The following is a 24,332-nucleotide window of genomic DNA, read 5'->3' as shown; positions in this document are numbered from 1 at the left end:
GTTTAGGTTAGGGACAGACACGGCCACTGGATCGGGTCACATGAACTGCAAGATCTCAAGTGAGGGCGCAAGTCACAATAAAGCGCACATCCTGTCCACGGACATTAGATCCCAAAAAGGGTAATTCAAATGCTCACATACAGTTAAAAAATATTACATATTAAATACATTAAAAACATAAAGAACCTTCCCTTATGTCTGTGCTGACAGTCTGACTCGAATGACTCGATATACCGTGCAGGCCCAACACTGAATTGAGCCCAGCACCGAATTTCTCCTCGGCACCGAATTAAATTCGCAAACGACCGTCACTGCAGGTCGACACCATCAGGGATTCATCATAACACAAAGACGGTTCTTGCAACATGTCTAGGTGTAACAAACGTTGTGTCACCTTAAAGTTATGATATTTTAATATTTTCTTCGTATATCTGTTTGATACATCCCTGACCAAACCTCCTGAGCAGAACAAATAATCAGAAAGCACTAATTATTAGCTCATCCCAATTAATTAAAGATTGTCTCAATTTAGCACGTGTATACAGCATCAATTTACAAAGTGCGCAACATATAAGTTTTAGTCAAGTTTGTGTCACCTTTGTATGAAATTTTAATATTTTTCTTCACAACTCTGTTCTGACAATCTTCAATCAGTTTTGCTGAGCTAATTAGTGCACTCAGGAGATGTGGTCAGTGCTGGATGTATCAAACAGATTAACTAGGGTGGGATTGTGAGCCGCTATACACGCGCTGATTTGAGACAATCTTTAATTAGTTGGGCTCAGCTAATTAGTGCACTATGAATATTTTTCCGCGTAGGTTGTCATGGATGTATCAAACACATATATGAAGGAAAATATTAAAATTTCATAAGTTAAGGGAACACGTTGCCTTGAATCGGACGAGTTGGTCTATAAAAAAGCGTTTGTAACCGTTTGTCATAAAGTGCATATGGTTGGAAAGATAATTTCAAAGTAGAATACAATGATCCACACAAGTTTGCCTCGAAATTACGTGGTTTTCCTTTTACTGTGCGAACTAACACGGTCGGCCATTTATGTGAGTCAAAAAATTGACTCCCATAAATGGCCGACCGTGTTAGTCGACGAGGTAAAAGGAAAACCGTGCAATTTCGAGGCATGTTTGTGTGGATCCTTGTTTTTTACTTTTACAGCATCTTTCTACCAATAATATGCATATTATAACAAACGCTCTTCAAAGACCAACTCGACCGATCCAAGGCAACGTGTTCCTTTAAAGGTGATACAAATTTCGTCAAAGTTAGGCATGATTACATTAGGTGGCCATGCATACGCACGCTAATTTGAGACGCACGCTAATTTAATCTTTAATCAGTTAGGCTGACCTTATGAGTGCACTATGAATGGTTTCCCGCTCAGGAGATAAAGTCAAGGATGTTTCAAACAGATATATGAAGAAAAATATTAAAAATTCAGTAGAAAAGGGGACACAAAATTAATTTCGTCAAAGTAAGGAATACGCTTGAACATTCTGGCTGTACACGCGCTAATTTGTATGTATAACCGCCTTTAATATTGGGCCGAGCTAAAATGAGTTGTCTTAGAATATTTTCCGCCCAGAAGATATGGTCAGGGATGTAACAAACATATAAATGAAGGAAAATATTAAAATTTCATATTTTAAATGTGACACAAATTTCGTCAAAGTTAGGTATGTTACCCGCACTTTGTACATTCTGGTTTTACACGCGCTAATTTTGAAAACAATCTTTATTAGTTGGGCTGCAGGGCTGAGCTAATTAGTGGTCAGGGATGTAACAATCAGATATATGAAGAAAAATATATGAAGAAAAAAGTTTCATAACTTAAAGTTGACACAAACTTCGCAAAAGTTGGGTATCTTACCCGCACGTTGTATATTGTGTAGACACGCGCTTATAGTTTGAGCCAATCTTTATGATTAGCGGCTACACTAATGAGTGCAATATGAATGTTTTTCCGCTCATCAGGAGATAAATAGTCAAACAGATATGCGAAGGAAAATAGTAAAATTTAATAACTTAAAGGTGATACAACCTTTTGCCACACATGTTGCAAGAATCGTCTTTGTGTCATGATGTATATCCCTGATGGTGTCGACTTGCAGTGACGGTCGTTTACGGAATTTTTAAAATTCGGTGCTGAGGACAAATTCCGTGCTTGGTTGAAAAAAATACGTACGTAATAAAGAAAAAAAGATGGCCGGCCATCAGGGCCCAGATGATGTAACTGTAACTGAAAGGAATAGAGCGACGATGGAAGGATTGCTCAATCAGCCAATGATTCTGGCACAGGTAAATTACACTTAGTTAAAAAAGGAGTGCCAATGAAAACCATTGTGCTATTTTAAGAGAGTTTAAATGGTTTACCGGCTTTGCCAAACAAACGTTTGACATGAAATAATGGCCGTTTTTATCGATACGTTTCCGGACTCTTCTTTAAAAACAATTATAAGAAGACTAATTATTACCTAATTTGAAGTTGGTTAAATACAAGTGACGGACAAAATGTGAATTTTTCGGAATTTACTAACGATTTTTACGTTTCCATTTTTTAAGGGAATTGGATGTTCAACATATTACCGTTTAGATTTCTACCTCCAAGGATGGATGAATGATGAGGGAAACAGTCATGGTTTTTGAATTGCATTGTAAATTTTGTATAAAATGTTCTGAACTGAACAGTTCAAAAGAGTTTCATCTCAGCATGATTAAAAAAGCCTGATAAAAATACAGACAGTGAGTAAATTGCAGAGCTTCTGCCACCAGTGGAGCTTGCACAGTCTCTTGGTTTAATAACAGGAATCAAAGTTGGGGGTCGAAAACATACATGTATGAGGGTCGATAATATATGACCCTACGATATCTGTTGCCCAGGTCTTGGCCTTTGTTATTGGTTTTGGTTTTCCATTTTGGCAAAGATTCATTTAGCATTTTTTCCAGCAAATTTAGTACATGATGAGTCATGACTAGTATACATGTAGCTAGATGTATTTTAAGCTGAGACCTTTTCGCAAAACCCCATTGCACAAGTGCTTGCTGTTGAATGAGGTTCGTTCTGCTACTGTATCATCTCCAAGTGGAGGCAATACGGGAAAGAATCTCATATAGCGCTACATGATAGTACAGAACATTTAATAGAGCGCCGGTATCCGCCTCAGCAAGGCGCTCATGGCACTTGAGGAGAGAAAGACAAATTAGGACTGAGGATTGTGTGAGTATGCTCGTTTGAACAGGTGAGATTTTAAGTTTGTCTTGACTGTTGTGATGGATGGAGATGAGTTGACAGTCAGGGGGAGTTGGTTCCACACCCGGGCTGATGCTACAGAAAATGACCTATTGCCCCAAAGAGTGGAAGTTCTGGGCTGATGAAGCATAATGAGCTCATTAGAACGCATGTGGAGTAGCGACCAGCCAGACGCCAGTGGTTTTAGCACTGGGCGTTTTATTATATACATGTAAACAGCTCATTGCACTCATCGTTCTTTTTTCCTTTTAGGAATGGCAAAAGTGCACCACTAAAGTTGAACTCAAGCAGGCCCTCTACGATTTCTGGAGAGAAAACGTGCCGTTGGCCTACACCTCGAACGAGCTCAGCGTACCAGAGGAAGACCAGCTTTGTCATGACAAACTTCTGGATCCTCTGGAATGGTTCATCTGTAATGGAGATCCTAAGATAGTTATTCAACAGCTGAAGAAGACTGACAGTCCTCCGCAGCTATGTGGTCGAGTCTTCAAGATGGGAGAACCCACGTACTCTTGCAGGTCAGAACCCAGTATGACTATAAAGGGACACGTTGCCTTGGATTGGTCGAGTTGGTCTATAAAAAGTGTTTGAAACATTTTGTTATAAAATGCATTGGTTAGAATATGATGATCCACACAAATGTATGCCTAAAAATTGGGTGGTTTTCCTTTTATTTTGCGAACTAACACAGTCGGCCGTTGTGTGGTAGTCAAAAATGGTACTCCACAAAATGGTGTGTCGTGTTAGTAGACGTATAAGGAAAACCGTGCAATTTGGAGGCACTTCACTTCTGTATTTTCACAAATTGTTCGTGCACACTCACCCACAGTGTTTTCGAGGGAAACTTTTTGAGTATTCGATTTCCTAAAAAAATATCATTGCCAAAATAAACCAAGAGTAAAATGTTGGCTACATGTATCAGTAAGTTTTAGTAATGTTAGTTTTGCTGGTATTCTAATTCCAGACCTTTGCATTGCTAGAGTAAGTGTCTTGTCACTTGACCACCAAACTATCCTGTAGCCCTGTGGCTAGAGGCAGTCCAAATCCTACTCTATGATTTGCTACTCAAGTATTCAGAATATTTTGCTTTGCAAATTTGCTTGACCATTTTGGAGGTGTTATGTTCTTATTCCACCAACACCAATGTGAGATATGCAAGAACATCATTTTGTATTTATATTCAATTAGTATGCCTTTTGGGTAAATAATGTTACTATACCCCCAGAGCTAACCATGTAAACGCATTAATGTGTGTTTAGCACTGTTCAGGTTCACGTATTTGCTCGCGTAACGTTAGAGGAACACGTTGCCTTGGATCGGACGAGTTGGTCTTTGAAAAGCGTTTGTAACCGTTTTTAATCAAATGCATATGGCATGTATGGGTAGAAAGATGTTGTAAAAGTAGAATACAATGATCCACACAAATACGCCTCGAAATTGCGCGGTTTTCCTTTTACCTTGTCGACTAACACGGTCGGCCATTTATGGGAGTCAAAGTTCCCAAAGTAAAAGAAAAACCACGCAAGTTCGAGGCAAATTTGTGTGGATCACTGTATTCTACTTCTCAACCATATGCATTTTATAACTAAACAGTTGTAAACGCTTTTTATAGACCAACTCGTCCAATCCAAGGCAACGTGTTCCTTTAAGCTAAACCTCGCTAATAAAAATATAGATAGTTAGTTTATAATTCCTGTCTGGTTTGTATTGAAGGGACTGTGCAATGGATCCAACCTGTGTGCTGTGCATAGAGTGTTTCCAAAAGAGTAACCACAAATCTCATAGATATCGGGTAAGTGGCAAACAGCAGAATTACATTATAAAACAAGGTGTTCGGCTTCCGGGAGTACAAAGATACAACCCTGGTGGACCATTAACAAAAGAAAAAACATGAAATTAGGTCTTTTCAAGGCATTTTACATGCACTTCCGGTTTAGACAGGTCAAAAGGTCAAGAGAAGGTCACCAACATTTCCATTTTTGTGAAGTACATAAAACCCTTTGATATGATGTGTAGATTGTCAAAATAGCTTTTGTGGTTGAGGAAATAGGAACTGATGAATAACGACGACTGGAGAAGAGACTAACTAACCGGAAGGGACATGTTTTTTAAAAACGCCTTGAAAACAGACTCCGTACGTAAAGCCCTTTAATATGATGTATAGATTGTCAAAATAGCTTTTGTGGTTGAGGACATAAGGAACTTATGAATAATGATGACTGGAGAAGAGACTAACTAACCGGAAGGGAAATGTTTGTTGAAAATGTCTTGAAAACAGACTAATTACGAAGCTATTTATATAAAAAAATAGTAAGTAAAAAGAAGAGAGAAAATTTTTTTTTTTAAATGGCCATAAGCGGGTCTCCCATCCAAGTACTGACCAGGCCCGATGTTACTTAACTTCAGTGATCAGACAGGATCCATAGTAATCAACTTAGTATGGTCGTAGTCAAAACAAGACATGTATTTTTGACGAAAGTATACCAAGAATTTGATTTAAACCAGAAGACAAGGTAAAAATGGGGTCATGTCTGCGAGGCGTTTACAGAGTTTTTAACAACCATTCCGATCATGTATCGATTGTAAGAATCCATCAAATGGATCAAAAGTTATGATTTTTTTAAATAATAAACTTTGAATTTTTATAACTCAAGAATGGATGAAGTCATCATGACGTAACCAACACAGTATTCCACTCCTAATGCATGTTTAACTATGTGCGAAGTTTCAAGTTCAAACGAGTTTTGAAAGTGTGCTTTTGTTCGAGGACAAGGGACGAAGAGAAGAAGAAGATGAAGAAGTAAAAAAAAACATTAAAAAAGCCGAACAACAACAAAAGGTGTTCGGAGCTACAGTATGCTCTGCTCCGAACACCTAATAATAATAAGACTTGTAATGCGCACGTATCCACCCTGCTGGGTGTTCATAGGCCTTTATCTATAACAGGCCTGATACTTCACGGAGGCAACAAAGGAGAATGCCTACATGCCCCCTGTTCATTGCCAAGGTGCGAATAAGTGGCCCCTAAACCAGTGTGCATAAGTAGTTTGCGCTTTGTACTGCATCGCATGCTTATTCATTATAGTTTCATTGCAACTTCGCACACATTGCGTACTTGCTGAAATGGTATAAATTTTGAATGTAACAGGTGCGCGCGTATAAACTCATAATGTCCATAATGGTCTTGCTTACAGCGACATGCTACATGGACGCACAAAGAATAGCTATCGTCCAATCATTTGCCTCCTTTGACCCAAGTGAGGGCGCTTAACAGACCACTATTTTAAAGAGTCACTGGTCTCAAAGTATTTGTAATGTGGTTGACGCACGAAAGAGATGGGAACCATCAAAATCTAAAAAATGGCCCCTGAACATGTCTGGAAGTATCGCCGAGAGAAAGGTCACAAAATGTTGACAAGTTTAGCCATTCATTTCGTTAAAAAGGTATTTATTAATCCGGCTCGGTCCGTTAACAGCGACAGCCACCACTGTCATAACCACGCAGTGAAGACCGGGTTCTCGCCCTGTTATTCCCTCATTATATGTCACTCGCAATGATCTCAAACTGCACATTCACTAACTAAACCATGTATAAAACAGTCTCGCCTAAACACAAAATGTCAGCAAAAATGTTTTGCCTCAAAAACCATTCAACTTTAAAATACAAATCCACGGAATGGAGGAATGGGACCTTACTTCAAAATTCTAACATTTCCAGTTTGACAAAAGGGAAAACTTAACTTTTCCAGGAGGTTGCTATTTAAAAAGTTTGGAAGGTAAAGTGAGTTCTGCTCTACCAGCTAGGCCCAGTCTCCTGGCGGATAATGTCCATGGCTATCCATGCCTTACGAACTGTCAAGGGGGTTACTCTGTTTCAGTCAGGCCTAAGATTAGGTGGCAACATGCCCCTGGTGACAGTGGATTTGGGCTGATACATGTAGCTCAAATCAGCTTATGTAGCCCTCACCTTGAAGTGGCTGTCCTTGGCCTTGTTCTGTAAAGCAAACTCTCTCTGCCAACAATGTTACACACCAATAGTTACACTGTTGACAGCTGATTTAGGTCGGTAGTCTAAATAGTTTAGTAAAGCCCTCACCTTGCAAATTTAGAACCATGTTACACACCAATAGTTACACTGTTGACAGCTGATTTGGATCGATAGCCTAAATCAGTTTAGTAGAGCCCTCACCTTGAAGTGGCTGTCTGTGGCCTTGTGATGTCAGGCGATCTCTCTACTCTATAACAAAAATAACAAATTTAGAACCATGTTACACACCAATAGTTACACTGTTGACAGCTGATTTGGGTCGGGATTCTATATGAGTTTAGTAAAAGCCTCACCTTGAAGTGGCTCTCTGTGGCCTTGTGATGTCAGGCGATCTCTCTCTCTATAACAAAAATAACAAATTTAGAACCATGTTACACACCAATAGTTACACTGTTGACAGCTGATTTTGGTCGGGATTCTATATGAGTTTAGTAAAAGCCTCACCTTGAAGTGGCTCTCTGTGGCCTTGTGATGTCAGGCGATCTCTCTCTCTATAACAAAAATAACAAATTTAGAACCATGTTACACACCAATAGTTACACTGTTGACAGCTGATTTGGGTCGGGATTCTATATGAGTTTAGTAAAAGCCTCACCTTGAAGTGGCTCTCTGTGGCCTTGTGATGTCAGGCGATCTCTCTCTCTATAACAAAAATAACAAATTTAGAACCATGTTACACACCAATAGTTACACTGTTGACAGCTGATTTGGGTCGGGATTCTATATGAGTTTAGTAAAAGCCTCACCTTGAAGTGGCTCTCTGTGGCCTTGTGATGTCAGGCGATCTCTCTACTCTATAACAAAAATAACAAATTTAGAACCATGTTACACACCAATAGTTACACTGTTGACAGCTGATTTGGGTCGGGATTCTATATGAGTTTAGTAAAAGCCTCACCTTGAAGTGGCTCTCTGTGGCCTTGTGATGTCAGGCGATCTCTCTCTCTATAACAAAAATAACAAATTTAGAACCATGTTACACACCAATAGTTACACTGTTGACAGCTGATTTGGGTCGGGATTCTATATGAGTTTAGTAAAAGCCTCACCTTGAAGTGGCTCTCTGTGGCCTTGTGATGTCAGGCGATCTCTCTCTCTATAACAAAAATAACAAATTTAGAACCATGTTGCACACCAATAGTTACACTGTTGACAGCTGATTTGGGTCGGTAGTCTAAATGAGTTTGGTAAAACCCTCACCTTGAAGTGGCTGTCTGTGGCCTTGTGATCAGCACTGCTTGTGATGTCAGGCGATCTCTCTCTAACAAAATGAGCAATATATTTGTTCGGTTTGCGGTAACACCGTGTGTGTATCTACTTGCCAGGTAGAGAACTGTCTTGCTTAAATCTACTACCGCGGAGTAGATTGTTTGGTTGTTTAGGAGACTTCTCAGTTTTGAAAAGAACTGTCCTGCTTATTAACTAATGTATTACCTGGGGGATGGTATAGAAATAGGCTGGGACTACTACTCTAGCTTATAGGATCGTAATTAATAAGGAATGTTACACACCAGTATGTTGTCAATTTTATGATATGTTTTCTTTTGGCTTAGATGAATACATCTGGAGGAGGTGGTTACTGCGACTGTGGAGATATTGAAGCTTGGAAGAGTGACCCTTACTGCAGCCTTCACCAGCCAAACCCAGAGAAACCTTCTCAGGTACATGTATGTAGCACATTACCAGAACCTTCCATCAAATTACTTGGACCTCCTTTCAATTGACCAGATACGAATTAAAAACATTATTTAAAATTATAATAATTTTTTTGGTTTTTACCCATATACACCGATGTGTGTAGCACTGTATACTCAGTACTTATACTGAGTATACAGTGCTACACACATCGGTGTACATGTATATGGGTAAAAACCAAAAATTAGTATTCTTTATCCCCGATGCAAATTTAACATCTATTAAATTATTAAAAATTGTAGGGAAAAAGGATTTTGAAATATTAACCCTGTGTCACACTATTGGACTGTAGCCCCTCATTTTATGAAATGACCCGTTGTTCAAGAAATTGCTCAAAATTGTACTATACCTAATCTAACTCAGTGTTCCATCTTCACAGCACCTTGATCTACATGTAGCATCTAGGATTTGTGCGTTGTATAAGAACCTATTATTATTATTATTCCTAATTTGTGTTACCCTCTCGTCCCCCTACAGGACCCCCTGGATCACATTCCACTAGACATGCAATCCTATGCATCAGCACTCTTCTGTATTCTGCTGCATTATTGTTGTGACACTCTCCAACAGGAGGACCCTGAAGTGCCCATCGAGGAACTCCGTTCCAAGTAAATCAAGTTTTTCTTGCAGATTACATATTAGTGCTTTAATAATAGTTGGTTTTGATTTATTGTTTCATTTTTTCATTTATTAATTTTACAGGTAAAAAATAAGCTTGGGCGATATCGATTTATTTTATGTACGATATATCGCCAACAATATATCGCGATACTCGATATAATCGCGATTAATTAAATTTGACATCATCAGTCTTCAAACTCCCAGTGAAAGTTGTAGAAGAGACAGTCATAGCATACGAGAGGTGTTCTAATGACCTATTCGTCTGGTTTTACTACAAACCTATGGGGTGCAAGATGTCTCAGCTAGGAAATACATCGCGATATTGCAATACTTGATCGATATCTCAATATATCGCGATATATCGATATTTCGATTAAAACCAAATCGATCCGATATAGAAATCTTTTCCAAATTAATTACGCGATATTCGATAATATCGTGGTATTGCCAAAGCTTAGGTAAAAATGCAAACGTGTGCTTTATACACCCGAAGGGTGTCTCAAAGCACTTCCACATTGTTGCACCTGGTCACTGGGCCTTAAATCATTCCTTAAATCATCTCAGCTTCCTGGGGCCTTTCTCAAACCACGGCTTGGGCTCCGGCTCAGGCTTAGGCTCTGCGTGCTGTGTACGCAGCTTGCATTAAACCTGCATTTTGGAGCGGCGCGTATTGCACGGATATCAGCACGCGGAGCCTGAGCCGGAGCCCAAGTCGTGGTTTGAGAGAGGTTCCTGGGGAGTATACAACCCGTGCTGCCAAATAAGTAGCGCACTCAGCTAATCAATCACAAGAACCATTTCTGACCTATCAGTAACCAATTTACCCCAGGGTGGAGAGAACTTCCTACACCAGAGCTTTGAGTTTGGTGCTTTTATCCGCGCGGCCACGACACCCCATAAAAATTAAAAACATTATCTGTTTAATATATATTTGGTTCTCAAATTGGTCTCAACGTTTCGACTAGCTTGGTCTAGTCATTGTCAGGAGACTGACTCCGCGGTAGTACAGTTAATTATGATCCTATATGTAAGCTAAAGTAGTTGTCCTAGCGCGGGTAATAGTTTTATAGCAGGACAGTTCTTTTCAGAACTGAGACGTCTCCTGAACCCCCGAACATCTACTCCGCCGTAGTAGAATAAAGCAAGACAGTTCTCTAAGAACAAACTCTACCTGGCAAGTAGCAAGTAGATACACACATGGTGTTACCGCAAAACAAATATATATTGATACCTCACCATGCAATGCCTCAAATTCTAATATACATTATCTGTTTCTTTTGCATTTTTAAACTTAAATGTTTCAAAAAAGAGTTTAAAACATTTATTTAGTGTTTTTATGGTTTTGTTCCACAATATACATGCCTGCAAGAAACCTCCACCCCCTGCAAACAAAGACATCCTTGTTATTTCAACTATTGCCACAAAAGTATTAAATAAACTGAAACTCTGCTGGACTCCCTGATTCATTGAGCAGTCTTGCTCTTTACATCAAACAAGCTGCCACCATCTCACATTTCAGGAATTTCTTCTCAAAACATTCCAGTTGGTGTCACCTACATGTACTGCGAAAATTACTGCTAAGTAATGCGATTTGGAAAAATGTTCACCCAAAAGCATTTGAATCTGAGAAATGAGTCTAAGAAACAATTCATGCACGAATCGTTTCTTAGACTTCTGGGGGGTGGTGTCCGTTTGCAAATGTGGATGGTTTTGATATCTTGTGGATATACTGTGATAGTCTGGGGTTTTTTCAACAACTTCGCCTATAAATCTGCATCACGACCTGTTGACACACACCATTCTTTGACCCTTGTTACAGGTTACACGTCGTAACAGGTTTTTGTTTTAAAGTGTTTCTGTTTCTCTTATTGTGTGATATCTTTACAGGTCAATGGGAGATACATACTGCACTATGCTCTTCAATGATGAAATACACACCTATGAACAGGTACATTTTATTCTGGTTTAAAAAAAGAAAGAAAACATTTTATCGAGCAAACCATTGCATATTCACAAATTGACAAACTATTCACATATTTTATATAAGTGTCTATCATCATGCATGGTTTTGTAATGCGTTGTGTACAGTCCAAGCAATGCACTAAGCTTTTACTGTATGTAACAGCGCCAGGAGCGTCACAGGGTGACGGACATGTGCGCTATATAAGAAGCCACAATTATTATTATTATTATTATTTACACATAACACAGTACACAATGATGGTTCATGTAACTATGTGCGTTGCTTAGCATGCACTCTTACATGTACTCATTGTGCACAGCTTTATGTGCAATGCATGACAGACATGTAGATTTCCAGGCTAAGGGTCCAACAAAGTGGATATATTTTCTATCCACGATAGAATTACTAGGTCAATTAAACTCTAATGGCTGTTTAGTTTGCTACACGTATGATGGCCTCCTACACCACACACCCTAACCAGCCTCATGATGTGCAGTTCACCTAAACCCTTTCCCATCCATCAAAATCCAGCTACAAATTCCAAGTTTTTAGGAATGTTCTCTTCCAACAAACCATTGATTTATCAACCTTTAATATTTTAGGTGATTGACACTCTGAAGAAGGCAGTTGGATGTACAGCTAAGGAAGCAGTAGAGTTTGCAACAATAGTGGATCGAGAGGTATGTTTTACAAACACAGTTCAGTGGAAATCAAAACCCGATTTATAGCAGAAGCTTTGATCTTTATCGTCTTTAAGCTTTGACATTATCACTATTTTTCTAAGCGGGCTTGCCTTGAAAACAAAGCATCTTATTTGCTCAAGATGTCAAAGCTCTGTTTTTACTTCACGCGACAGTGTATGTGAAGCGAATTGTGGTATGCAATCAAGGAAAAGTTGCTTCGCTTTCGCATTTTGTGTTCAGTATCAAGCAGGCTTTACTAATAAGTTCACAGTTCACTTGTGGTGAGCTTTACGATCAGTTGTAAGAAACAATTCAAAGAACAGCTTGGATCCTTCCCGCCCAAACGTACATCCCTTTAGCCATGCATAAGCTCAACCACCACTAGTAGTCCAGCATTCTCCTGAAGACGAGCAGAGTATACTGTTCGAAATGTCAAGACCAAACCGGCTCTTTTCAGAGCCAACACTCCCTCCAAAGAGATTTAAAACATGGTTGTACCCTCAAGTTTACTATTCATAGTGTATATTTATAGTTCTTCTTATTCTCCACACCATGCAAAGCTTCAAACACCATTTAAATTCAGAGAATGGTTTATGAGAGAGCAATCATTGTGATTAAATATTGTTTCCTTTTTTACCCTCCAATCCAAAGGGACGAAGCACTGTGCGCAATGGCCCCTACAAAGATTGTGAGCGTGCACGGACGATCATCAAACGCAATACATCCCACCATGACGCCAAACCGTTGAAGGTTCACGTCATGCATACCACTGTTGTAGCACACCAGACCTATGCACTCAGGTTACTCAGCTGGCTGTCAGAAGTGGCTACTTATGCAGGTAAAACTCATTAAAGCCATTATACACTTTCGGCACAGAAAGAAAAAATAAAAGTTCACAGATTTACAAATCACTTACAGGGTTTACAGAAGGTAATGGTGGAAGACTTCTCTTGAAATATTATTCCATGAAATGCTTTACTTTTCGAGAAAACATGAAAACAATTATCAATTCTCGTTGTCGAGAATTACGGATTTATTTTAATCACATGTAATGACATGGCGAAATGTGCGGAAACAAGGGTGGGTTTTCCTCGTTATTTTCTCCCGACTCCGATGACCGATTGAGCCTAAATTTTCACAGGTTTGTTATTTTTTATATCAGTTGTGATGCACGAAGTGTGGGCCTTTGGACAATACTATTTACCGAAAGTGTCCAATGGCTTTAAGTGAAAGGGATGCAGAATGGTCTGTAGAACGCTTTGTAGAAGGGCATGCTCCCCTCCAAAAAAAGAAAAAATAGAATAGAATAAATAAACATGTGAAAATACTGAGGCAGTTTTTTTTTCATGTCTTCTCAGCAACTAGACACTGTAATCGGATGAAACCTCCGTGTGTGACTTTTATTGTATTTTTCTTAACCAATAAATAAGCTTTATGTTGACAAAATGACCTGACTTTTGGCAAAAATCTTCTTTTTTTTAATCCATAAAAGTCGGCTCCTGTTAGTTGTATGGTCAGATCCTTGGGTGGAACAATGAAAGGGCAAGAGATGAGATACAATTATAATATTGACCAATGCCATTTTGAATTCATTTAAGATGGATTACGTCAGCTACTTTGTCAGGAGCTAATGAAGACATTTCATGGATCTGAAGACACTATTCTTGAACAATTAATGCTGCAAGACACAAAACTATGGAAAGGTAAGAGACTAGACTACAATCACAGCCACATCTCGTTGAACCCCGCAACAAAAAGCCCTTCTATTCCTCCCCCCCCCCTGTTTTTATTCTTTCTTCCTTTCTTGTTACGCTTTACTCTGCAAGCATTGATTGTTCATTATGCGTGCACATTTTAAACATTTTTAAATCCTCCTTTTTTTATGTTGTCTTCTTTAAAACACTATTTTGTCATGCTAGCAAAATTTCAGACATGCAGAATGTCCAGGCTCTGTGGCTGCTGTTAGTAAACAATGTTATCTAATGACTAGTATTGATTTGTTGATTGTTTATTTCCAGTGGCAAGAATCCAGTGGCATAAAGTGTTTATGTGCACTCTCCTCATGGACATGGAGTACAAGAAGCAGTTTGCTATTATGTTCACCAAGGTAAGGGGGAGTTATTTCAAGTGTTGACCCAATGGACCCTTCCCATGAAATATGCTAATTACATTCACGCATGCGTACAGACCCCGTTGGTTGGCAAACGCCATAGAGTTGTGCACTAAGCAGACGCGCAATCGCGTCTGCGTCACACACCTATTAGCCGTGTACAAAACAGCGCGATGTTCCCTCATTTTGCCAACCAAAACGTTAGTGCACACGCGCTACATGCAATTTACATATTTCATGGGAAGGGTCTATTCACCTGACGTCATCATCAGAATAATCTTGGATGCGCAATTTGGTGGGCAATGTCACTGTGTGTTATGCAGTGAACTGTGCATTTTAGGCGATCAGCGTTTACACGTAAACTAAAACACCCACCAAAATGGTGAGTGTGGCACAGTCGCCGCGTGTGACGTGCGTGCAAGGGGTCAATACATCTTGTGTGTGCAATGGCAACAGCCAGTTACAGTCCTCATTTTTAATGGCACTGGACAGTTGGTAATTGTCAAAGACAAGTATTTTCACCTATCTAACTTCCTTCAAGTACAGTTCCTCTTAGAAGTTTGGAGACTTCCGAGTAATGTCGTACTATGTGCGGTGCAAAGGGTGTGGGTACGCGTAAGTAGTGACGAACTGGGTGATGAAGGGGGTGCGAGTAAAATCCCAACATGTAATACATGTGTGTACAGTAACAAATCTGTGAAAAGTTTTACTCAATTGGTCATTGAAGTTGCAAGAAAATAATGAAAGAAAAAACACCCTTGTTGCTCAATATTGTGTGCTTTCAGATGCCTAAAAAAAGGCTTCACGTCTAAAGTCTTTAATTAGATTCAAATATTTTAGTGAGAAATTACCTCTTTTTCAAAAACTACATTACATCAGAGGGAGCCTTTTCTCACAGTGTTTTATACTACCAAAAGCACTCCATTGCTCATTACCAAGTTTGTGTTTACGCTCACAATTATTTTGAGTATTACCAATAGTGTCCAGTGCCTTTAAGTGTACCCCTGACGCTAAACATGAGACTACACCAGTCAAGGTAAAGTCATGTATTTGCATTTTGCTAACCTCTGCTCGCGCAACGAAGTGCAGCTTATGGAGGGCACGGCATGTTGTGTCAGAAGAAGACATTCAGAACCACACGGATTGAAACATCCAGCAAAATAACGCTCTTTTCAGAGCCACCACCATTCAATTATGAATTTGTTTTTACTGTGGTTCCCTTGCTTTACGGTTGAAATACTCTTCCATCCACAGCATTACAGCCAGATTCTTCATGATTTTGCCGAAGATGACCACGACCATGCCGTATCAGTCACATCGCTATCTGTTCAGATATACACTGTCCCTACTGTGGTAAGCTCAACAATCTCATCTGGGACCAGTTTCATAGAGTTGCTTTTAGAAGCAGCAGAAATTGCTTACCAAACTTCCTTCTGCTTAGCAGAAATAAGCAGGACACCAGTCACAGTTTGTACACGTGACATGGTGATTTGGATGGTAACCTTAATCTGGTTAGCGTAGTTTTGCTGTGCTTAGCTGCTGTTTGAGTATAAGCAGCTCTATGAAGTTGGGCCCTGATATTGACAATGAAGTGAGATGGCTTTTGGACAACCTGGAAACTGTCGATTGCCAAAGTCACCAAAATAAGACCTTGAAAAAATTAGCCAGTTTGCTAATTGCTTTTCAACTAAAATGAACTGTGGTATAAATGCAAACAACTGTTAATGGCCTCATTGTTCGACCATGAGAAAAACTCTGACATGTTTGAAACAGGAGTGCCCTTAGCATCTTTACGTGTATTAAAATCTTGTGAAACATTGGGACCAATCTAAGCTTTCTTTTGATCTTGGCTAAAGCAGGATGTCTTGTCTCCTTGCTGAGAATTCTTGGAATAGGTAGGGTAAGAGGTGTCTGTCTCCAAAAGATCAAAACATTACCTATGCCAGCAGAGATAGACCTGTAATAAGTAGCTTTAAGTTCTCTGTTGGCACGACAGACTTATCCTCATAGTCTGGTTTGGGCACTGGCCTGTTGACCAGTCTTTTTTCGTTATCTTTCTTTGCATTATAACATGTGTTATGTGCTTTTAATCGTGTGTATGTAAGGGGCAAATACAATTTTTTACAATTATTATTATTATTAATTTTTATTTGATGATCTTAGCCAGTGATATTGCGTTTACTCCTTGAAAAAGTTTAACATTTTGTAAATTGGAGAGGAAAGTGAATGTGTAATTTGTCCATTTGTTGTCCCTTTGCAGTCGAGGATGTTGATAACTGAACACAACCTTCTTGCTGTCATCCTGAAGACTTTTGTAAATTACACACAAAAATATATAGAAGGTAAGTTACACATAGACAAAGAGGATAGTCAAAGTAATTATTTTGATTTTGTTTTTGTTTGTTGAGAGCTTTTCAAACATATAAAGTATGTTAAGTTAACAACAGCTAATTACCAGTCACAATCAATGTATATGGCATAACATTTTGGCCAGTAACATGTGTAAAATAAGCGAGCTGTTTTCGTGCTTAAGCAAAATTTTTGCTTAAGCAGCTCTATGAAATTGGCCCCAGGTCACTGGGCCTTAAATCATTCCTTAACCATCTGAACTCCCTGGAAAGTGTACAGCCTGTGCGACAATTATATGCGCTACTCGGCTAAACCATTCACAAGAACCATCTCTGCCTTCACAGGTACCCATCCACCCCTGGGTGGAGAGTAGCAATTATAGTACTTTTGAGAGTACCTTTCATAGGTTTCTGAATCAAACATAGTCCATCTTGGGTATTCCATGTGCTTCTATTTGTAGCAGTCGATCTTTGGACTAGCAGTGCCTCCAGTCGCTCCTAACTGTTTCAGACATCAAACTTTTCATGTACTTCATGAAATAATTTGGTTCAGCAGGCCTCTAGAAAGCCTGTCTGAAGTGAGTGTAAGTCTCACCTTACTCAGGTCAGGGCACAATTTCATACAGGTGCTTCAGCACAAAACGTAAGCACAAAAAGATATTGCTTACCAAAATAAGGTTTACCAGCCAAACTACCATGTACAACTTGTGATTGGTTTGCTGCTCATTTCCTGTTTGCATAAAATTGTTCTATGGAACCGAAGACAGATCTTGTGTCTTTCACTGTTATTGCTTTGTGTAAAGATGACATTGTAACTTAATATTATTTTTTTCCTTTCACTGCAGCAAATAAAGGCAAGTTTCACTTCCTTCGGATGAATGTGAACGGGCTTAGACGCTTTCAATATGTCTTAATTGATCTCAGGTATGATCTTATTTCATAGATGTTAAATTTGCATCGGGGATAAAGAAAATTAATTTTGGTTTTACCCTTAATAATAATATAATAATATCAAAGTTTATATAGCGCACGTATCTACCAACAAGGTACTCAAGGCGCTTAGTTTATACATTTATACAGAAGTTATTATCAAAGTTATGAATTCTGGACCCAAATATGTAGCACCATATAAGGGTTTACAAGGTGCTAAGGTGCATTCAGCAGCCACTGCCTTACACCCATGTGTGTTAGCACTGTATTCTCAGTATTTTTCTAAAAATACAAATGGTTCTATAATGTTTCCTATCCATTTCTCCTGAAGACGAGCAGAGTATATTGTTCGAAACTTCGAGACCCAACTGGCTCTTTTCAGAGCCAACACTCACCCTAAGAGATTTACACATGGTTGTACCCACAATTTTACTATTTATTTAAAGTTTTCTTCTTATTTCTCCACACCATGCAAAGCTTCAAACAATACTTCCTATCCGTCCTGTTATGATTGCTAATTTTGCTGTTAGGTCTGTAATAACAAATCTATACAAAAATCCTTTCCAATTCTTCAGGTATATATTGTCCAATAAGCCAGATGAATGGAGCTCTGCTGTCCGTGAGCGAGTTATGGAAGGAATTGTTCATCTTCTGGATCTCCTGAGTGCAATGCATGTAAGTACAACTTAAGGCACTCTGGCTTTTATTACAAAGCGTCCCCTCATGGTGTACTGTTGCCATATTTGGGCTGGAGCTTCTGCCTGCCTTTTATCCTTACTAGATCGAATGCAGAAGCGCATTGTTAACCTGGTTGGAGAAGAGTTAGGATCTACACTACAACCCCTTTCTCACCGAGGGTCTGTAGCCAGCCTCTGTTTGTTTTACAGATATTTCCATGGTAAATGTTCCACCAGTCTATCCAACTTTGTTCCTCCTGTCAAGGTGTTCGAATATGAGACCAGGCTTTCTGCTTGTTCTCATCCTTATACTGTGGCTGTGCAGAGATGTAGAACAAAGAGCTACTCAAGTAGCTTTTTCCCTCGTACTTCATCTCTTTGGAACTCCTTGCCTAGTGCATTTTTCCCTTCATCCTATGATCTGCCATCTTTTAAGAGGAATATCAATTCCTACCTGCAGCTCCACTGAGTTACTACATTTCTATCTTTTCTTACTTGTAGTCCTACACCTAGAGTGGCTTTTAGCCTTGTTTTGGGCGAACTTGCATAATTTTTTTTTTTTAAACGTGTCTTGGACGAGTGGATAAGAGCACCAGACTGAAGCTCTTCAGTCGGGTGTAGGATTCGAGTTCCAGTCATGACACTTGTCTCCATAAGCAAGTCTTTTAGCCATTATTGTTGCGTCCGTCGGATGTGACGTTAAGCTGTTGGTCCACCCTAGCCAATGCACTCAGGAATCCAGCACACCCATTCCAAAGGATTTGCATGGGTTACCAATATAACAGATTTGGTTTTCACTTGTCGGTGTATCCGTTGCATTGCTCCTATTTATCTTCAACGCTTACAATGTAGATCAGGAGTATCAAACAGCTAGAAATCTGCAATCATCACATAAATTCCTTCTGGCCCCAGTTATGAAAACCAAGTGGTATGGTTCCTGCTTTTGCCAACACGCAGCAGTTCAGTTATAGAAACAGTCATCCAGAGGTTGTTAAACAGGCAGAAACATCGGAACAACTCAAAACCTGCATGAAAACATATCTGTTTGTTTTTGGTTTGCGGTAACACCATATCTGTATTTATCTGTATCTGTATCTGTATCAGGTAAAAAAAATCTACCTGGCAAGTAGATACACACATGGTGTTATTGCAAACCAAATATATATTGATACCTCAGATGCTTGATTTCGAGACCTCAAATTCTAAACATGAGGTCTCGAAATCAAATTCGTGGAAATTTACTTCTTTCTCAAAAACTACGTCACTTCAGAGGGAGCTGTTTCTCACAATGATTTATACTATCAACCTTTCCCCCATTACTCGTTACCAAGTGAGGTTTTATGCTGATAATTATTTTGAGTAATTACCAATAGTGTCCAATGCCTTTAAACCACATACACATATCTGTTTACTTTGTACAACTGTTGATTTTTCCCTTCACAGTGCTTAGGGACCTCACTGTGATATGCGCTATAAAAAATACTGTTTACTATTATTCTGTTTTAAATTTCAGGGAATGGACCAAGTAGTTCGGCAGGTCGGTCAACATATTGAGATTGAGCCAGAGTGGGAGACAGCCTTCAATCTTCAGATCAAACTGGGTCCATGTCTCACTCTACTACTAGACTGGTGCTCATCAGATGTAAGACATATACCGTCTAAAGCCTTAGATTGTAAGGTCTCGAAATCAAGCATATGACATGTATGAAAGCGCACAACTTTGTGTGACAAGGGTGTTTTTCTGTCATTATTATCTCGCAACTTTGATGACCAATTGAGCTTACAATTTTCACAGGTTTGTTATTTTTGCATATGTTGAGATACACCAAGTGAGAAGACTGGTCTATGACAATTACCAAAGGTGTCCAGTGCAAGAGAGCTGTAACAGCCCCTCAAAATCTAAACCTGAGGTCTCAAAATCAAATTTGTGGAAAATTACTTCTACCCCCGAAAACTACTTTACTTCAGAGGGAGCTGTTTCTCACAATGTTTTACACTACCAAACTCTCCCCATTACTTGTTACCAAGTAAGGTTTTGTGCTAATAATTATTTTGAGTAATAACCAATTGTGTCCACTACCTTTAAGATGACACTAGTCTAAAAATATCACATGCTCCCCCAAAGAAAAAAATACGCTGTCCACCTTCAAAGGTCAAAAGTTCTTTCCACATCGCATGTACAAGTAACGGTTGGTACTTTCTTTGTATGTGGTGGGGGAAATATTGTATGTACCACGTGCCACTCGTCGCATGCGCGCAGAGATGGCAACATTCCACTCAGTTTCCAATAGTACCATTACTTGAAGGGATTTTAGAAAGGGTTTAGGTACAGAAGTTATCTGTTGGTTACAGTGGCATTTCTTAAAAGGTATGTGGTGATTAATTTTCTTTTACTTATGTAGCTTTTTCCCCCTTTTAAACAACACTACAGTTGACAAAACTTGTGTGTGCACAATTTTCCAAGTAACTTTATGAACAAACAATGATTTTAAATTTGTTTTGGGCTTTCTAATGTTTCCAACTTAAAATTTTCAAATTTGGTAATGCAAACAAAACAATTAGCTCAAATATTGGGCCTGTTGTATGTTTAATTTATAACCTTCTTTTGACCTGTTACAGCGCTCACTACTTCTGAGTGCATATCGTGCCACCATGACAGCTCTGCGGAAGTCGTTCGATCCATGCCCTGATAAAGAAATTGAAGGTACGTAGACCAAGGGGTAGACATTACATTATCACACTTCACATGCTTATAATGGAAATCACTTTAAAGTTGATATTTAGCTTTGTGTTATTATTTTTTTCCCAGTGTAAAAACTTTCTTGCGAATGCGATTGCGAAGTGAGTTTGACGTGAATTTGACGTCACAACTATCCTTTCGCAGCGATATTCGCAAGTGAGTTGAACGGAGCTGAACTGCTGCGAATATTCGTTGCGATTTTTGTGACGTCAACATTCGCTTCGCATTCGCAGGAAGTATGAACCGGGCTTTACTCAGATGACATGTATGTTTGTTGAGGAAAGTTTTCATATTTTCAAGTTCAGCTCCAAGTTGCTTTTTTGGGTGTTTTTTTTTTATGTTTTGCTCTTAAACAGTTTGATGATGCTCCTCGTCCTTTGGACACAAACTGATAATAATAATAATAAAAAAACTCTTATTCAGCACATTTTACAACAATTTATCAATGTTCTTTACATTAGGGCCCTGGTCTTTCTCAGCTCCCTGGGAAGTATACAGCCCCGGTTGATCAGGTTGGCTCAGTAGTTTTTTTCTCTGTGTGGTCCCCGGTTCGAATCCCACTCAGACCGGAGCCTTGCATGTGGATTGGGTCTTCAGTCCCTACCTGATTTCATGGGTCCCCCCCCCCCCATTAGGGTTTTCCTCCCACATGTAAAAATAAGCATTTCTTCATGTTTCCTAGTCACTCTGTTATTAGCTCTAATTGTGTTGTTGGATGTGTAGTCAAATAAAATGTTATACTCTTTTATTTTGTTTTCTTTCAGTGGCCAGTCACAAGACGCAGTGCCTTGAGTACAATGTATCTGTGAAACCAGTAACAGTTCACTGTACTCTTGTGCGCTTTTTAGCAGGTGAGGGGAATTATAGGGATGATTGAATACTTAATCCAGCATTGGGTCTGTCATAGAACCCATGATGCATTATAGTTTGGGTGTGCTTGCAGGCATGTGAGTCCTCTAGATTTATCTCGGTTTAAGGTTTTTCTCAGAATCTCCTTCAGCCTTCCAGTTTTATTGAAAGAAGTAAAGCGCTGGCCCCAAAAAGTTACATAAAACTATAACATGGATTGTTTGAAACAGTTACACCGTGTAGCTGTGTACCTAAATTCTGATGGTGACACAAGTCACTGTTCTGTTTTCATTGAGGAATTATACGACTCTCCTTTTTTGTTTTGACAGGGCTTCAGCTGGAACTTGGGAAGTACAACCTCAGCTATTTCTCAGATGGCCTACTTCCTCAAGTAAGTTTTTTACAAAACTTCATGTCCATGTTAAAGGCAGTGGACACTATTGGTAATTTCTCAAAATAATTATTAGCATAAAACCTTTCTTGGTGACGAGTAATGGGGAGAGGTTGATGGTATAAAACATTGTGAGAAGCGGCTCCCTCTGAAGTGCCATAGTTTTCGAGAAAGAAGTAATTTTCCACGAATTTGATTCCGAGACCTCAGATTTAGAACTTGAGGTCTCGAAATCAACTATCTAAACGGACACAACTACGTGTGACAAAGGTGTTTTCTTCTTTCATTATTATCTCGCAAGTTCAGTGACCGATTGAGCTCAAATTTTCACAGGCTTGTTATTTTATGCATATGTTGAGGTACACCAAACGTGAAGGCTAGTCTTTGACAACTACCAAGTGTCCACTGCCTTTAATGTACGATCAGTAAAGCTTTCAAGTTGAAACGAGTCCATTTTTGTTTTACTCTATCATAATTTCCAAGCCTATTCACACTGGTTGAGTATTGAACCGATCGCCAACTTGCAGGCCCCTTTTTACAGCGTGAACGCTTCAGACACAACATACCTTTGGAGCCTATCAACTATACTTGTTCACCAAAATGTAAATCGTATAAGGAGTAATGAAAATATGATTTTACTTGACAGAGCAGCTTACAAAACGTTTCCCCACACATTTGTTATACATGATCTCGTAAGCGATTGGTTGAATAGAACGCACCTGATATATTGTCTTCAGTTTAAAACATGCTAAAGAAACATTATTAACAATGCATCTCTCCCTAGCATCCGTTATCACCTGTTGAGCTGTTGGAAGAGCCACTACGTACCCAGGTTTTGATGGCGCAGGTTTACGCGACAATGTGGAGACGTAACGGTTACTCATTACTTAATCAGGTAAGTAACTCCTATAGAGAGTTGCAGTGGTGTGTTCAAACGCACTTTAAAGGGTGTATGTACTTTTTGTGGGACAAAAATACACAAATGTCCACAGATTTACACTTAACTTACAAAGTTTGAAGATAATGATAGTAGAAAGCTTCTCTGAAAATCGTATGTGCTGAGGTGCTGTAGTTTTTGGGAAATGAGTAAAACAATGTCATGAAAATAATTTTGGTCTCATGAGACCAAAATTATTTTAAGCATTTACAAACGTATTTTCATTACATTGTTTTACTCATTTCTCAAATACAGCACCTCTGTAAGTAATAATTTAAAGGGAAGCTTTCCACTATCATTATCTTCAAACCCTGTAAGTTTAATGTACAAACTGTAAATCTTTGAACATTTTGAAAAAATACCCAAATCCTTTAAAGAGGGCTTTTAGTTCAAATTTAGTTGTGTAATCCGCTCATTTTCCAGTCACTAGAGTCCTTATAAAAATGAGGGCAAAAATTCAAGTTTTGAACCTCAGGTGAAGTGTGAAGTGCCACTTTTTCATACCCATCAAGTGCTTTTTTTGTCAAAAACCTCTGTACATTTGTGTGCCAAATTTTCAGCTCAGTTCTGAATTTGATGTTATTCAACCAAAGTAACATTGAATTTAAAATTCATTTTAAGGTTTTTTTTTCTCTTCATAGATCTACTATTACCAGAACGTTACGTGCCAGAGAGAGATGTATGATAAAGATATTATCATGTTACAGGTAACCTTTAACCCCTCTTATTAACCTTTGACCTCATTGTTATGTTGATGAGATGAGTTGATGCTTCTTTGCCATTCTGTTTTGCCAATGAATTGGAGCAAATAGAAAAGAAATGAGGGTGTTTGCAACGGACAAGCTTTGTAATCCCCCTACAAGAGCTACAAATGATGCACAGAATTGTTCAGAGAAGTGTAGTACATTGTTCACTGGAGGAGTTTAGTGCCGTGCCAAGAATTGTCATAATTTTAAATTTGTTTTTGTTTCCAGTTGACCCAATTCACATAATGCCATCGCAACAATAACGTGCCATTGTCGGAGTCTCCTGTCCATGTTGTATTATGCTCAACCATGCTATCTATAATTTTAA

At 39.0% G+C, this 24,332-nt stretch overlaps 1 protein-coding gene across 3 annotated transcripts in view; it reads left to right on the top strand.

Moving 5' to 3' along the window:
* The first annotated feature begins 2,203 nt into the window (after positions 1-2,203).
* LOC139938236 (E3 ubiquitin-protein ligase UBR2-like) overlaps positions 2,204-24,332 on the top strand; it is a 51,431-nt gene continuing 29,302 nt past the window's right edge. For 2 of the 3 annotated variants that reach the window (XM_071933654.1, XM_071933647.1), the window contains exons 1-20: positions 2,204-2,314; positions 3,519-3,784; positions 4,980-5,058; positions 8,868-8,981; positions 9,487-9,617; positions 11,518-11,578; positions 12,196-12,273; positions 12,928-13,114; positions 13,875-13,979; positions 14,295-14,383; positions 15,641-15,739; positions 16,647-16,728; positions 17,580-17,658; positions 18,240-18,339; positions 19,855-19,983; positions 20,961-21,045; positions 21,846-21,932; positions 22,260-22,321; positions 23,106-23,216; positions 23,900-23,965. In XM_071933654.1, coding sequence (XP_071789755.1) covers positions 2,219-2,314; positions 3,519-3,784; positions 4,980-5,058; positions 8,868-8,981; positions 9,487-9,617; positions 11,518-11,578; positions 12,196-12,273; positions 12,928-13,114; positions 13,875-13,979; positions 14,295-14,383; positions 15,641-15,739; positions 16,647-16,728; positions 17,580-17,658; positions 18,240-18,339; positions 19,855-19,983; positions 20,961-21,045; positions 21,846-21,932; positions 22,260-22,321; positions 23,106-23,216; positions 23,900-23,965 — 2,106 coding nt within the window. In that variant the 5' untranslated portion in view covers positions 2,204-2,218. The remainder of the gene's footprint in view (positions 2,315-3,518; positions 3,785-4,979; positions 5,059-8,867; positions 8,982-9,486; positions 9,618-11,517; positions 11,579-12,195; positions 12,274-12,927; positions 13,115-13,874; positions 13,980-14,294; positions 14,384-15,640; positions 15,740-16,646; positions 16,729-17,579; positions 17,659-18,239; positions 18,340-19,854; positions 19,984-20,960; positions 21,046-21,845; positions 21,933-22,259; positions 22,322-23,105; positions 23,217-23,899; positions 23,966-24,332) is intronic. The other variant, XM_071933662.1, reaches the window with a different exon arrangement.

Source organism: Asterias amurensis, chromosome 1 (genome assembly GCF_032118995.1).
Source record: "Asterias amurensis chromosome 1, ASM3211899v1".
Taxonomy (NCBI): domain Eukaryota; kingdom Metazoa; phylum Echinodermata; class Asteroidea; order Forcipulatida; family Asteriidae; genus Asterias; species Asterias amurensis.
The sequence above is the reverse complement of the archived record's forward strand: the minus strand, read 5'-3'. Positions and strand labels throughout refer to the sequence as shown.